The sequence below is a fragment of the Epinephelus moara genome, chromosome 14, assembly GCF_006386435.1.
Source record: "Epinephelus moara isolate mb chromosome 14, YSFRI_EMoa_1.0, whole genome shotgun sequence".
Taxonomy (NCBI): Eukaryota; Metazoa; Chordata; class Actinopteri; order Perciformes; family Serranidae; genus Epinephelus; species Epinephelus moara.
Window position 1 is genome coordinate 40,449,347 of NC_065519.1, and position 13,901 is coordinate 40,463,247.

A 13,901-nucleotide genomic window follows, 5' to 3' on the forward strand; every position below is an offset into this window, starting at 1 on the left:
AAGTATTGTAGGTTTCTGTACAGAAAAAAAAGAGTGAAATAAATTACGACATGGTTGACAAATACAAAACCATTCAGACCCTCCAGTCTTAAAACAGTAAAGAATACTGTGCTGGTTGAAATCCCTCAGGATGTCTCTCTGCTGTCCTGTGCCTAGTTTTGTCACTTTGCCTGATTAACCTATATGCTGTAGTAGTAGTAGTAGTAGTAGTAATATACCCTCCCTCCGTTGCGTCATCCAGGGCAGAGGGGGGTTGCTCCTTTAAAGTCAATACTACAAGCTGGAGAGCAACCAGAGCGACCGATGACTGACTCGATGTCACCTCAGCATAGGAGGACCTCTAAACCTTGTGGACATGGTTTACTCACCGCTCGATGGGCTGGAAGTTGCAGCAGACTGCGGGAAGTGTTTCAGCTCGGCGTACTAACGGAAAACTTAAGTTGTTAACTGAGGTATTAAATAAATCTTATTGTTTGATCTTTGCATCCATGTGCATGAAATGAACACACCGATATTGGAAAGCGGAGCAGGGATTATTTCAATTAGGGGAGCGAGCGGCTCAAGACGGAGCGGCAGCGCAGAGGAAGCGCACGGAAAACGCGCATGTGTGGCGCTTTGATTCATATTGCCGTCTCTGCTCGCTGATATGGTTTGATCACTGCTCTTCAATCTGAGGATACAGGCTGGAGGATTCTGCATCTGATCAGCACAGTTAGGGTAAAGATGCAGCGGAAGGCAGTGTCGTGTCTGTGGCTGCTGAGCCTCACCGTGGTGTCGGTGTCAGTCCGCGGATTTCCCACGCACTTCAAGAGGACTTCAGCCAGAGACAGAAACACCACAGCGTCTGTTACTGAGGTAAATATTCTACTATCCTGCATGCAATACATTTTTGAAAGACTGTCAGTTAAATTTTTAAACTGACATTTTTAATGTTTGCCTTATTACTTACTTAATCTTGAAAATCACGAGAATTTATAGGCACATATTAAGATTAGATATTGACAGATTGTGTTCCTAATATTTTCTGTCAATTAATCTTTGATGTTCAGTATATCACAACTCATCTTATGATTGAGCTTTATAAGTTAATTTTTTTTTTAGTTTAAGTTTTTTCCTTGTTTTTGCACCTCCTCCACACCCAAGTCAATTATATGTTGACGTTTTCTTGGATTTTATTTTTTATCTAATACAACACTACAAAGGAGTGCAGACAAGACTGTGAACAGCTCCTTGTTTGGAGTGAGCAAGAAGGAATTCAAGTCCTCCCTTTGTCCACTATATCAGATTTCTCCATGATAGCAAATTAAAGATGAGAAAAATGGCATAGCATCTGTATTTATTTTATTCTTTGTGGGGATAATTGATAAACAATGTGTTGAACCTCTGCCTTAATGCATAACAAGATCATTCCATTTGTTGCTTTCTCAAGTATTTGACCATTATTTTGTATGAAAAAACTTTGTTTATTGTGGTAAGCAGGAGTGAAAGTACAAATAGGAATGTGTTTGAATGACTTTTCCTGTTTGTATTCATAGAAATTCAAAGATATTCACAATATGCATAGTCCCATAGGGTGGTCAAGCATCAGCTGTTGCCATATGTACAGTGTAATCATTGAATAATCAAGAATACCATATTCTTACCTAATTAAAAAAAAATATGTTGTAGGGTTGTAGAAAATGACAGCATTCTGTTTTCAGCCCACAGCGAGTGCTCACTATTCATATGAACATCAAAGCTGCACTAATCATTATATACAACAGTGGGTTAAATTACAACCTTTTATGCGAGAGCTGTTGCTTGTAATCACAAACCCACGGAGAATTATCACCCAGCTCAGTTCCCGTCAGTGCTACAGGATGATGCAGCCTCTTCCTTGTAACTTTTGGCACACTGTCACTGCTCTCATCAACCTTGTTTCCTGCAGCCCAAGGCACAAGGCAACTGTTTTCAGTGATTAACTCACTGTACAGTACCTAACAGCAGACAGACAAACCCAATTCCCAAATGTTGCAATTATATGTTTCTGCAAAGCACACAGATATTGTAACATTTGTATGTAATTATATAGCAGATATGTTAGAACTTAAGAGTGTCTGTACATTTGCAGCTGTGGTTCATGTGTGGTTGTGTTTAGGCACATAAACCACTTAGTTATGATTAGGAAAAGGTTATAGTGGGTCAATCATGGCTGGAAATGCAGCAATGGCTTGCTAAAAAACAACTGATTTTGTTGTCCGTTCGCTTCAAACAGTAGTCTGCAGCTTGGCAGCTGGAAATGCCGCCAATGTCTCACTAAACAAGAGACCACCATGCAATTGGATCAGTCTAGTCAAAATACAGCAATCTGTAGCCCTTTTTACACAGAGGAGGCGCTGTAGGGCTTTGACATCCCTTCTTTATGCCTTCTTTGCATTTTCACATAGAACCAAACAACAGCGCCATCATGCTGTTCAGGTGTTTGATTTTACACAGCATGCTAGCACTGCAGACGCAAAAGAGACGTGACGGGTGTGACATAAGACAATATCGGCTTAAAGTTTGATGCATAGCCTAAACATTGACAGGGATTTATAAACAAAAAAAATGGCATCAACATGACAATAAAAATCATATATTGTCTCTGTTATACGGCGGCTGATCTCGCCCTCTGCTCTGAGGGAAAGGAGCTCCCAAATCTCATTGTTTTCCTAATTTGCAGTCATTTTCAGCAGCTGTTTCTCTTCTTTGAGTTAGCTGCTAACTGCTAACAGCTACTTTTTAAATCTCCTGCGGTGGGTAGTGCACATATATGTCATGACAATATCACACCTGTGTTGCCCATGATACTGTCCTGCTGGCAGTCACATTTATACAAATGTGATTTTAATGCTGTTACTACCTCTGATGCTAGTGTAAAGGCGAGACAACTCTGTCCTCCATTCCGCGATTGTGCCTGTTATACAGAAAGTTGAGGCGGCGTAATGGCTTGAAACTCTTGCCTTGCAGAGGCAGTGTAAAAAGGGCTAACGTAAAATGAATATGGGCCAGGAGTTTCAAGTGGGGTGTCAATGGCTCCTTCCCTACTTCTGACCCACTCGCTCTGACCACACCCATCTTTTAATTTGACCTTTATTGTGATATTTTGTGTATGCATCTTACATGGTTGTGACACTATCGAATTGACAAAATCTGTTCACAGACAGACAGACAAACCCGGTGCAGCTGGTTTCACCTGGACCACATTTTATAATGATGTCATACACGCACACAGACTCACATTAAAACAATACCAGGTGTCATAACATGTGACTGATAACAACACCCAGTTTTATGGTTTGTTGGTCTCGAACAGTGATCTGCAGCTTGGAAGCCATCTCGCCTTGGTGTCACGCCATCTACCATGAAAAGCCAGATATGTTTTCTTAGGAGTTGGTGGAGATCAAAAACAGCTAAAAGAGAGTGAATGATGAACTTACGTTTGTCAGATTGCTTGAAAAACCACTCCAAATAAATATGAGTGTTTGTTAGATGTGTAAACACACAATAGTTTGTGAGACTGTTACTGTAGCTTTAGAAAGCTACAACTAATCCAAGGCAAGAAGCATTATTCGGCCCTGTTTAGACGACAACGGTTTTTCTAAAAAAGGAAAAGTCTGTCCTTTGCGTTTTAAAAAACTTCCGCGTTTAAATGACAACGTTATTGAAACGATCCCCGTTCACATGGAGCCGCAAAATCTACTTGAAACGCTGTAGTGTGCACGCCAGACCAATGGGTGACAGTGTAAATTTGCAAAGCAACACCACGACATGCGCCTGCGCTGAAGCGCCTTCCTCTACAACGTGGTGATTACAAAACAAAACAGAAAAGACACAATGGCGAGTTGCTACAGTAACAGATCTACACTTTGCTGGAGAAGCGTTGATAAATTCAACAGGGTGAGCAGCACAAACAGAGCTCAGCATTGTTGTTGTGATGTCGACATTCTCGTGCATGCCTAGTGACTGGAACCGTAATGCGCATGTGCGAAAAGTCTCCGTTTTCAGAGGAACTGCATACACTGCGTTCCAAATTATTATGCAAATTGTATTTAAGTGTCATAAAGATTAAATTTTTTGTTTNCATCGACTATTTAGGAAAATCAGAGAAAAATATCATTTGCATAATAATTTGGAACGCGGTGTATTGCAAGTTTACATGACAACGGAGACGGTGCCGTTTCCAAAAAATTGCACTCTGGAACCTGTTTTCGAAACGTTGCGTTTTCAGGCACCCTAAACGGCGCTGTCGTGTAAACGATCAGCCAAACGCAACTAAAGTTTAGCGTTTTCAGTTGAAATCGTTGTTGTATAAACGAGACCTCAGTAGGTGTTGAGGGCACAACGTTTCACTGACTGACCAACAACTGATCTGAATTTGACAACGTTCACAGTACGAGTGAATGTGACCGAAATTAGATTTTTTTGCCCTAATGTGATTTTTTTCAGAGCAGTGTAGACACAGCAATCTGATTTTTTTTTCCAAGCAGATTGGGGTAGTGTCATATGAGGTCCTATAGTTGATATATATCTGATCATTGGCCATGCAACCGCTGAACGGTCATATCGGATTTTATGGATGTTTTTCCCATACATCCATGTTTTTTTCTCATCATACATGCAGGCGCAGATCACTGCCCATTCACTGCTAGACTGCTTCCAACTGCTAGATGTTTTCTGACCGGGACAGTTTGCCTATGCCATGACAGCATTGTTTTCGAGGTACCGACAGAGATAGTGGAATGCAGCCTTAGGTTTGGAAGACCTGTTCTTCTGTGAAACCATCCATGTCGTGCCCCCATCACTCCTGACTCCTCTCACACCTCTCTCTCCACAGAACTACGAGCAATAGCTGCTGATAGAGCTAATTCACTGCAAAGCCCATTTGTATGACACTCAGATATCCCATAAACAAACACCTGTTTCTCTGACAATAAGCTACACACTCTCCCAAACAGAAGCACATGGCTAATTATTATGCACAGTGACATCATCGGACCTTCCCACTATGGCAATCATTCAGGAGATAAATATTTGCACCGTTATGTCACCCATTTTTTTGGGAATGTGAAGTTTTTTGTTGTTGTTCCAATGCCAGCGTTATTGGTTGCATGTGAGGCGTTGCAGGGCAGAGATCCGTTCACACTGTTGTCAGATATGGGTCACTTCAAACATGAATGTGAACTGTCTTGGCAGAAAGATTGTATCTGGGGAAGAAATGATATTGAGCATTGAGCCCTGTAATATAAATGTAGCTTTTGGCTCCTGATTTCTGTTTGGGAAAAATAACAATTCACTTCTGTACAGAAGTTCAAGTCACAGAGTTTGCTTTGAGAAAATGTGACATCACTTCCTGTGTATACTCATTGTCTGTCTGTGAGTGAGGTGGAAGGGCTATTAGGTCTTCCTCAGATGCATTCTCTGAGATTAATTTCACAGTATTTTGTCTTTATGAATTACTTATGGCAGAGTAACTTTTCATGCATGCATTAACAGCAGCTAAGGGTCCATACTGGCATTCTGCATTGTGTGATCAGTTGCCTCCATGGGCACACTCGTATGCTGTGACGTACACTGCTACTACTTTTCAGCAACAGAGGACCTGAGCTGTATTGGAGCTAAAACACATTTTGCATTTCCACTTGAATTTGTGATGTGAAGTGCTCATACTGCAGCTGCAGCTTGCATATAGTCGTCAGGTAAAGTAACCTTCACATTTACATGCTCAGACAGAGACTCTCAGTCAGCTCTTATGAATGGACAAATGGCTGGCTAGGTTTTTAGACTCTTGGCAGAGAGGATGGCTTGACACAGTTGGTGAAGAGGTGAAAGAGTGTCTGTGAGTTGCCTGTTTAATCTGAAAATCAACCGTGAACTCCACTAATAGAGTTGTAAGATAACAGCTGTTGACTGTATTGCCTGACTCACTGCTTGCTCTTTATTTATGGTAACATTGTTCCAACTGCTTTGTCAAAGCAACAAAATGCAACTTTTGACATAAAAACCCTGTGTGTATATTCCTGCTTTTGCCTGATCATGTCTTTTAAGATTTATTTTGAATTACATATAGGCTATAGCATTTATGTAACAAGCAACTTGTGACTGTGCAAATAATGATTGTCCTCCATATGCAGCAAGAGAAAAGTAAAATGAAAAAAAAAAAAAAAACCTAAACCATAGACGTCTCAGATATGGGTCATTTGTGAGGGCATTGTTCAGGTGGACTTGTTGATCATTTTTGTTGTGGTGTGGTCGGTCATATGGCCGTGGCTAACAGTTAGTTAAACTGTAAGTTGAGGCAGTCGGAGAAGTGCAGTCACTTCATGGTGAACATTTGGGTTGCTCTTTGCCCTGGACAAACAAAGGTTAACCAAGGCAAGACAGCATTGACAAAGTAATGGCACCTTCTATTCTGCTGGAGTTACATATAGCTGAATGATGAGAACTTCAGTGAATGGTGTGTTTTTGTGAATAATCTGCACAAACTGATAAAGTAGTGATATACTTATACTGATGGTGTTAAAAAGTCCTGTATTGTGCAGCAAAGTATCATTACATCCCTACAATATAACACTACTAAGTGACGGGAGAATACTGCTGGAAGTTGGATTTTGAATTTGTTTTCCAGTCCAGAAAAGCATCAGTGACCCGCCATCATTATTTCACCACAACAGTGCAAAGTGGCTCTAAATATCTGTTTGTTTTTCTCAGGGCCCTCTGCAGTCTACTTAGTGGTTAGATTGAAGAGGTTTGAACTATGATTGGCAGTCCATAGCATGATTGGCTGATATTCCCTGATTCAATTCCAATAGTGCTAACCCTAAATTAACCTTTTATTTCTATTGTGAAGTTTGAAGAACTGTTAAAGCAACATCTGTTAATTCCAGCTTGTTATCGATATTTTTGTGCACCTGACACTGAAACAGGAACCTGCTCCCAAATTAATCTGCACACATTTTAATGCTAAGCTTCCAGCTTAGTTAACCAGTGACTGATGATTTATTTTGTTCTTATTCAGCTGGTACTCAGAAGGATCTTTGTCTCTTTCTGGCTTTGGATCTGGTGGAACCATTATACAGCATTTTGTTTTCTATGTACAAAACAAACCATTCATAAAAAATAAGATCTACTTGTTAAGAGGACCATCTACAACCTAAAAGCATCAAAGACCATTCAAAAATATTGAGTAGTCCTCTCAGTCATTTGACTGGACCCAATCAAGCTTTGTTGCAGCAGATTACAAACTTTTGATGCCAGTGTATATGTGAATAGATCTTTTCCTGGCTCCACTGTTCTCTGGTCATATGGCTCCACTCTCTCTCTTCCCTCAGTTTGGCCGGTGTGTTTTTATTATAGCGAGCGGTTGGGTTCATGTTGCTCACAGGGAGCCTTGACTCCCGACTTAGTCCAGGGTTGCAATATGAACTTGGTGTTTTATACACAAACAGCCACTTTTCTTATCCAAACTCTGGAAGAGGAATGTGAACAGGGAGATATTGAGTGTGCTTTGCAGGGGGGGGCAACCATTAAACAATCACAGGGGACATGAAGGTGCTACTGCTTCAGTAATAATCCTGGATGGACAGTCATCTCTATCCACTCCCTCCCAAGAGGCATGCTGAAGCTGATGCCACATTTTGCGGAGGGCGTCAAATTCTTGAGCCAGTTCGAGTTTAAGTTGTGCGCTTTATTGTGGAATAGGTTGTGTGGGATGGACTGCTCTCAAATGTCATGCACACTAGATGAGGTAAAGATGAAACTGTATATTATAATCTATGTATCAGAATGCATGCTTTATGTGAAGATCGTGTGTTAGCGCTGGATTCCTTGCCTCTGTGGGTTTTTAATGGAGGAACATAAGGTAGTGCTTTCACTGCCCAAAACTGTACTCAGCAAAAGAGCTCATACACACACTCTACATACATGCAACGTGCATATTACACATTCTATATGCATGAACATAAACTCCTTAAAATAGTAATCTGATACGTGGAAACTTTTAACCTTGAGATTTTCCTGACATTGATGAGGTGCTATCAACCATATCATTTCTGAAGAGAAGAGGCACCACTCTGTTGGTCTTGTTGAACTGTAGGAGCACACCATACAGTTATGATCACTGATTGGTGTTACAGTGATGTTATTTTCCCTTACAAATGATCTGAGCTGTGTACAAACACCCACGTCCAGGGAGTAAATTACCAAGACAGCACACACAGAACTAGAAAAGAGCAGTACAGTGCTGATCTCTGCCACGCGGCCGACTGATCGAGGCTACTCAAGGCAATTCCTGTAATTCCAGCAGATGAGCCTCAGCGCATTTCACAAGCGTCCCAGAAGCTAATAAAAATAAGCGCCTCATCTATTTGTGACAGAGCTGTGGCACATTGCACAGAGAAGATTGAGTTTTCCTCCTGCTAACAAGCACTGTATGTGAAATATAGATCCAGTGTCATTGTGAGGATGAATGTAATTTTTTTTGATTAAAACATAGCCATAAATCTTTGATGCATATTGTTCATAACTGGACTTCTAACAGTGTTATGTTTGTCTGTAGGCTACAGAACAGCAAAGTAGGAAATAACAATAAACACAATTACAATAGACCGAAAATCAAGACAAAAAACACATAGCCTGCTAATTCACCGATAGAAGCATAAATATCGAGGAATAATGACCAAGTCAGCAAATGGTAGGCAAAATGCACCACATCTGAGACGCTCTCAGTGTGGTATGATGCTGTGTATCAGATGGAACACAACCAGGTTGCAGGTAGACTGCAGTGCAGCTTCATCAAGTGGAATTTTCACTTGTGGCTCCCTTAGAGCAAACATGGTGGCAAAGATAACAAAACCATAGACTGTAGATAAAGGTGGACGATGATGCATCTCCATTTACATCGCTGTACAGAAGTGAAGCTAAAAAATCCTGGATATGGCTGCTGCCATCTTGCTCTGGTGATGTAATTTGGAGCCAGAGTCTGCACAGTAGCGGTCTCCACAGTATCACGTTTTCAGCCCATACACCTGTCCAACCAATTGTGAAAAGTGCCAATGAATGCGAGCCCAGCGATTGGCTCACACAATTGTCAATCATGTTGTAAAACCCCCATTTTATAGCATCAAATAACTAATTAAACCACACGTATCAGAAAAACAAACACTTGAATAAACAGCTGCATGATAAAAACTACCAGAAATGACAGAAACCATCTTTGAGAAAAATGTATACCTGGGGTACTTGGAGTTTTCTGTTTGACCCATTTTCCATCAAGTAAACATGGAGGTGGCAGACTTTATGACCTATACTGCAGCCAGCCACCAGGGGGCGATCGAAATGTTTTGGCTTTAGTTTCGGGGAACTGTCATGTCTACCACCTTTATACAGTCTATGAACAAAACCAAATGACTTTGATTGATTCTGTTTCAAAATAAGGCCAACCTTTTCTGAGTAGATGGTAAGGCTTGTTTTTAGCCAAGCTGATAACTTGTAGCACCTAGCAGCCGTTTAAGAGGATTAAGGAGTCAGCAGTCAATGATGGTATAAAACAGTAAATAAAACATTTTTTCAACAATTGCTGAAGATGGAGATAAATACTGTTAATTAGCTACAGCTGATATAGCTGCCACTGTTAATCATGTAATTTTAAATGTTCATAGCGGTGGTCAGCGCTTGCTAAATGTAAGAAGTCAGCTACCTTAATTTTGTCTACAAATACTCGTTAATAAACAACAGTCTATAGCCATGCTAGCAACTCTGTGAGGCTGTACATAGGCACAGCAGTGCTTTGAACTAGATATTAGCATTAACATGCTAACAACGACAGTGCTAACATGCTGATGTTTAGCAGGTCATATTTTCCACAGTCACCATCTTAGTTTGGCACGTTAACATGCTAACAGCAGTAAAGGCAAAGCTCAGCTGAAGCTGAAGGAAAGTCAGGAGATCGCCAAAGCGATTAGGATTCATACTCTGGACATCTGGTGTTTGAACCAGATGTGTCAGTCTGTCAAGAAGATACTGAGATATTTCTTGGGGTAAGTTTCAACAAGCTGGTGGGCACTAGATGAAAAGTCAGGGGATCACCAAAGTCATGATTAGTTATCCTTTGGCTACCATGGATTTTTTATGACAATCCATTCAGTAGCTGTTGAGACATTTCACAATGTTGAGATATTTCAGTCTGGACCAAAGTGGCCAACTGACTGAAATTTCCTTCTCTAGAACTACGCTGCAGGTATGGCTAAAAATTGAGGAGGGATGAAAGATCAGATCAGAGATTTAGCCTCAGAGTAACTAATCTGGGTATTTTGTCAAATGGGAACCAGTTCAGAAATCCATCCCTAAGTGTGAGTCAAAAAACCTTCCCAAGCCATACTGTCCAAAAGGATAAAATTGCTTTGCATGGTCTCTTTGAATGACTAAATAAATGTTTCCATACAAAGCGTAACTCTTCAGTTTTCTCAGGGAGAGGTCAGGGAGAGGGGAAATATGCCACACACACACTCACATATCATCATCTACACAAGAGAAGTTAAATGTGCTGGCAAACATGCTGATATCCAGCTTGATGTTTTACTCCTTGGATTTCACATCAAATCAATCATGGCGTTTAAAGGTCTGGCCAAGAATACTGTGAACTGGCAGAGTTATTAACTCCCAGGCAGATGGATGGGAAAATGCCCTCTTCCTGTACTCAGTATCACCAAATGTGTTCATTTAATTGAATCATGGCTGTCCCACCCAGCGTTCCACTCTTAACTCTTTAATTGGGTTTATATATTCCTTTTTTATATTTTTCCCACGTCCTTATTCCCTCTACTAGCCTAATTTTTCTGTCTAGAGCCCCTCTCTCACTGCACAAAAAAATCCAAAACAAAACAAAAACACTAACATCTGGGTTTTGTCCGCAGTAGGAAAGGCTACAGTCGGCATTCATTGCTGGGACAAATGACTGCAAGTAGTAGCGGGTATTTATCGGCTCCAGCTACGATCGGCTGTGACACCTGAGTTAACACACTAATTTTCACCCCCTTTACAGTGCAATGCAATTACATGCTGCCACAGAGTCCGTCTGTCTCCACCCAAGCAGAACTTGAACATTGTTCCAAATTCGGCACTTAAATGAAAGACTGAATTTGTAACTTGAATTACTAACCACTGTAACATTTTCACTTATCTACTTACCTGTTTACTAACCTTGTTTTCTGGCACTTTTGTGACATCAAATGTGACACACCAGTGAAAAAAAAAAAAAACACACAGAAAGGCTTAATCATCAATTACCGAGTTACTGGCAGTGGGAAAGGAGTCTATTGGCTACTTTTAGCTTATTTTGTGAAGCACTTTGTGTTGCATTTTTAATGTATGAAAAGTGCTATATGTAAAGTTTGATTTGATTTGATTTAACAGGTTTTCTGGCATTAAAACCCCCCGGCATATTTACACTAATTTTAGTGGGAAAAGGTATCATTTTATTTTCTTTTTGTTCTGTTTTACCCTATCAAGCCCATTTACTGTTCAAAAACATGATGATATTTCTGTAGTAAACAGTTCTGAAGTCTGGATTTGGGTTTACTGCTCACTGCCATCTTGTCTGTACTGAAGCCAGAAGATACCACAACGTATTTGTACCAGGCTGTTAACTGCATGGTTGGTGGTTCGATCTCTGGCTGTCCTTGAGCAAGACACTGAACCTCCAATTGCTTCCAGTGGTAAGGCATGTGTTTCTGTCAGTGTCAGAGTTGTGTTTTTGTGAGAGTGAATGTGAAGCACATTGTAGAGTACTTTGGGGAAAAAGCACTGTACAAATGCAGTTCATGCGGCATGTCTTTTAAATAACGATTTATGGCCCAGCAGAGCATAGTCATAGTATTAAATTGCATGGCAAGGCACATTACATAATAGATTCCTCTATTTTGGAGCCTTCCCTCAAAGGTGTGTAGATGTATCAGCTGTCAAATGGTTTGTTTAAGCAAATTTGAAGTCCAAGTCCTCTGATTTGCACGTTGAAATGAATGAATTTTACTCTAAATGTTATCATGCCTGTGTGACTGCCTGAGGAGCTGAAGTGGGACAAGCAAGCAGCACACAAAAACACCTGTGTAAATAATTATTGACTTTAAATATTGACAAAGGGAAGCAGGGACTACTGTAGTGTCAGCACCTAGTGGCCTTAATTATTACTCTATATTAATTAATTAATTAATTCATTCATTCATCTTCTAACCGCTTCATCCTCTTGAGGGTCGCAGCCTATCCCAGCTGGCATTGGGCGAGAGGCAGGGTACACCCTGGACAGGTTGCCAGACTATCGCAGGGCTGACACATAGAGACAAACAACCATTCACACTCACATTCACACCTACGGACAATTTAGAGTTATCAATTAACCTAGTCCCCAATCTGCATGTCTTTGGACTGTGGGAGGAAGCCGGAGCGCCCGGAGAGAACCCACGCTAACACGGAGAGAACATGCAAACTCCACACAGAAGTGTGGACTGTGATACTTCACTCTAAAAATAACAGTTTTGTTTACATTATAGCCTGACAGAGGCCAATACTGAAACTGAAATATTTGGGAGTAGAAAAATTGGATAATTTATCAGACATAGTCATTTTTAGCTGCGACCAGCAGCTCTGTAGCTCTCTCCGTTGGTTGGTTGGTTGGTTGGTTGGTTAATTGGTTGGTCCACAAAAAATTTCTCCACCCTTTGGCAGCCACAGTTTTTGCCCTGGGAGGCTGAAATTTGGCATGGAGGTCAAGTGTGTGTGTGTGTGTGTGTGTGTGTGTGTGTGTGTGTGTGTGTGTAAAACCTCTAGTTTACATAGACACGTGGACATTCAACAACAAACTAGCCAGAATGTCAATTACAACCTATCCAGTATAAAGATAAGTTGCCACAGATGGATTGAGAGGACTGCTGGTCATATTAAACACTTAGGGCTCTAGTTTCGCAGACCGGGCGAGGCAGGGGCGCAGCGCACCTACGCTTTGCCAACTGGGTGTGGCCAGGCGGATTTTGCAAGTTTGGCACACCGTGCGCCTGGCACAGCTACTCCTCTTTCCCACCTCCGTCCCTCCTACTTGTGCAAGTCGGAAAGTGGGAGGAGAGAAGGCGTGGAGTGGGTTTTACACACATCACACCAATCAAATGAGCCCCTCTCCTCGCCCTTGAATGCACCACGCGAAGGCGTAATAACGCCGGATTTCCACTGGATGCGTGTCCATTGCGGAACGGCAGCGCTGGTTATCCGCTGCATGCTCCGCTGTCCGTCAATACCCACAGGCTGCATTTGCTGTGCGGAGCGGAGACATCTCGGTGCACTGCCATGATTAATATCTCCTCGTCCATGGTGTCAACGGGGTGAAATACGTCTGAAACCCTCTGACCTGTTGACTTCAGGCCTGCCTCTGCCCATTATGTAGTTTTCAAGGTGTAGTGCAGGGAAATATGATCCGCCGTGAACACCGTGTATTTTATTTTGAAAATTAACCGGATGTTTCATTGTGTATCTGTGCACGACTTCCTGCCCCGCACGATCTGCTCTGTGCTGAATTGCTGCGTTGTGCTCCAGCGTTCGGCAAAAATAGAAGTCCTGCGTATCTGTTGTGGAGGGCTCCGGAGTGCCGGAGCTGAGACGGAGCCGGAACGCAGCACAGCCGCAGCCGGTGGAAACACACACGTTGACTAGAATTGAATCCTATTGGCTCCTATTGGAGGTCACCACAATTGTAAATCAATGTTGCGTTTCTCTCGTGCGTGCGCGCTCTCTCTTTCTCTCTCGCAGTCTCACTCTGTTTCTTTTCTTTTGACTTTTCTAAGATGACAGATGCTGAATATATACTCCCTATCTGATGCTGTGGCTGTTTGTGGTTGGCT

The 13,901-nt window shown here is 41.6% G+C and overlaps 1 protein-coding gene across 1 annotated transcript in view; it reads left to right on the forward strand.

Moving 5' to 3' along the window:
• The first annotated feature begins 298 nt into the window (after positions 1-298).
• Positions 299-13,901, forward strand: part of ism2a (isthmin 2a) — a 46,301-nt gene continuing 32,698 nt past the window's right edge. Inside the window, exon 1 of the mRNA XM_050061975.1 lies at positions 299-855. Within this exon, the coding sequence (XP_049917932.1) occupies positions 724-855 (132 nt within the window). The 5' untranslated portion in view covers positions 299-723. The remainder of the gene's footprint in view (positions 856-13,901) is intronic.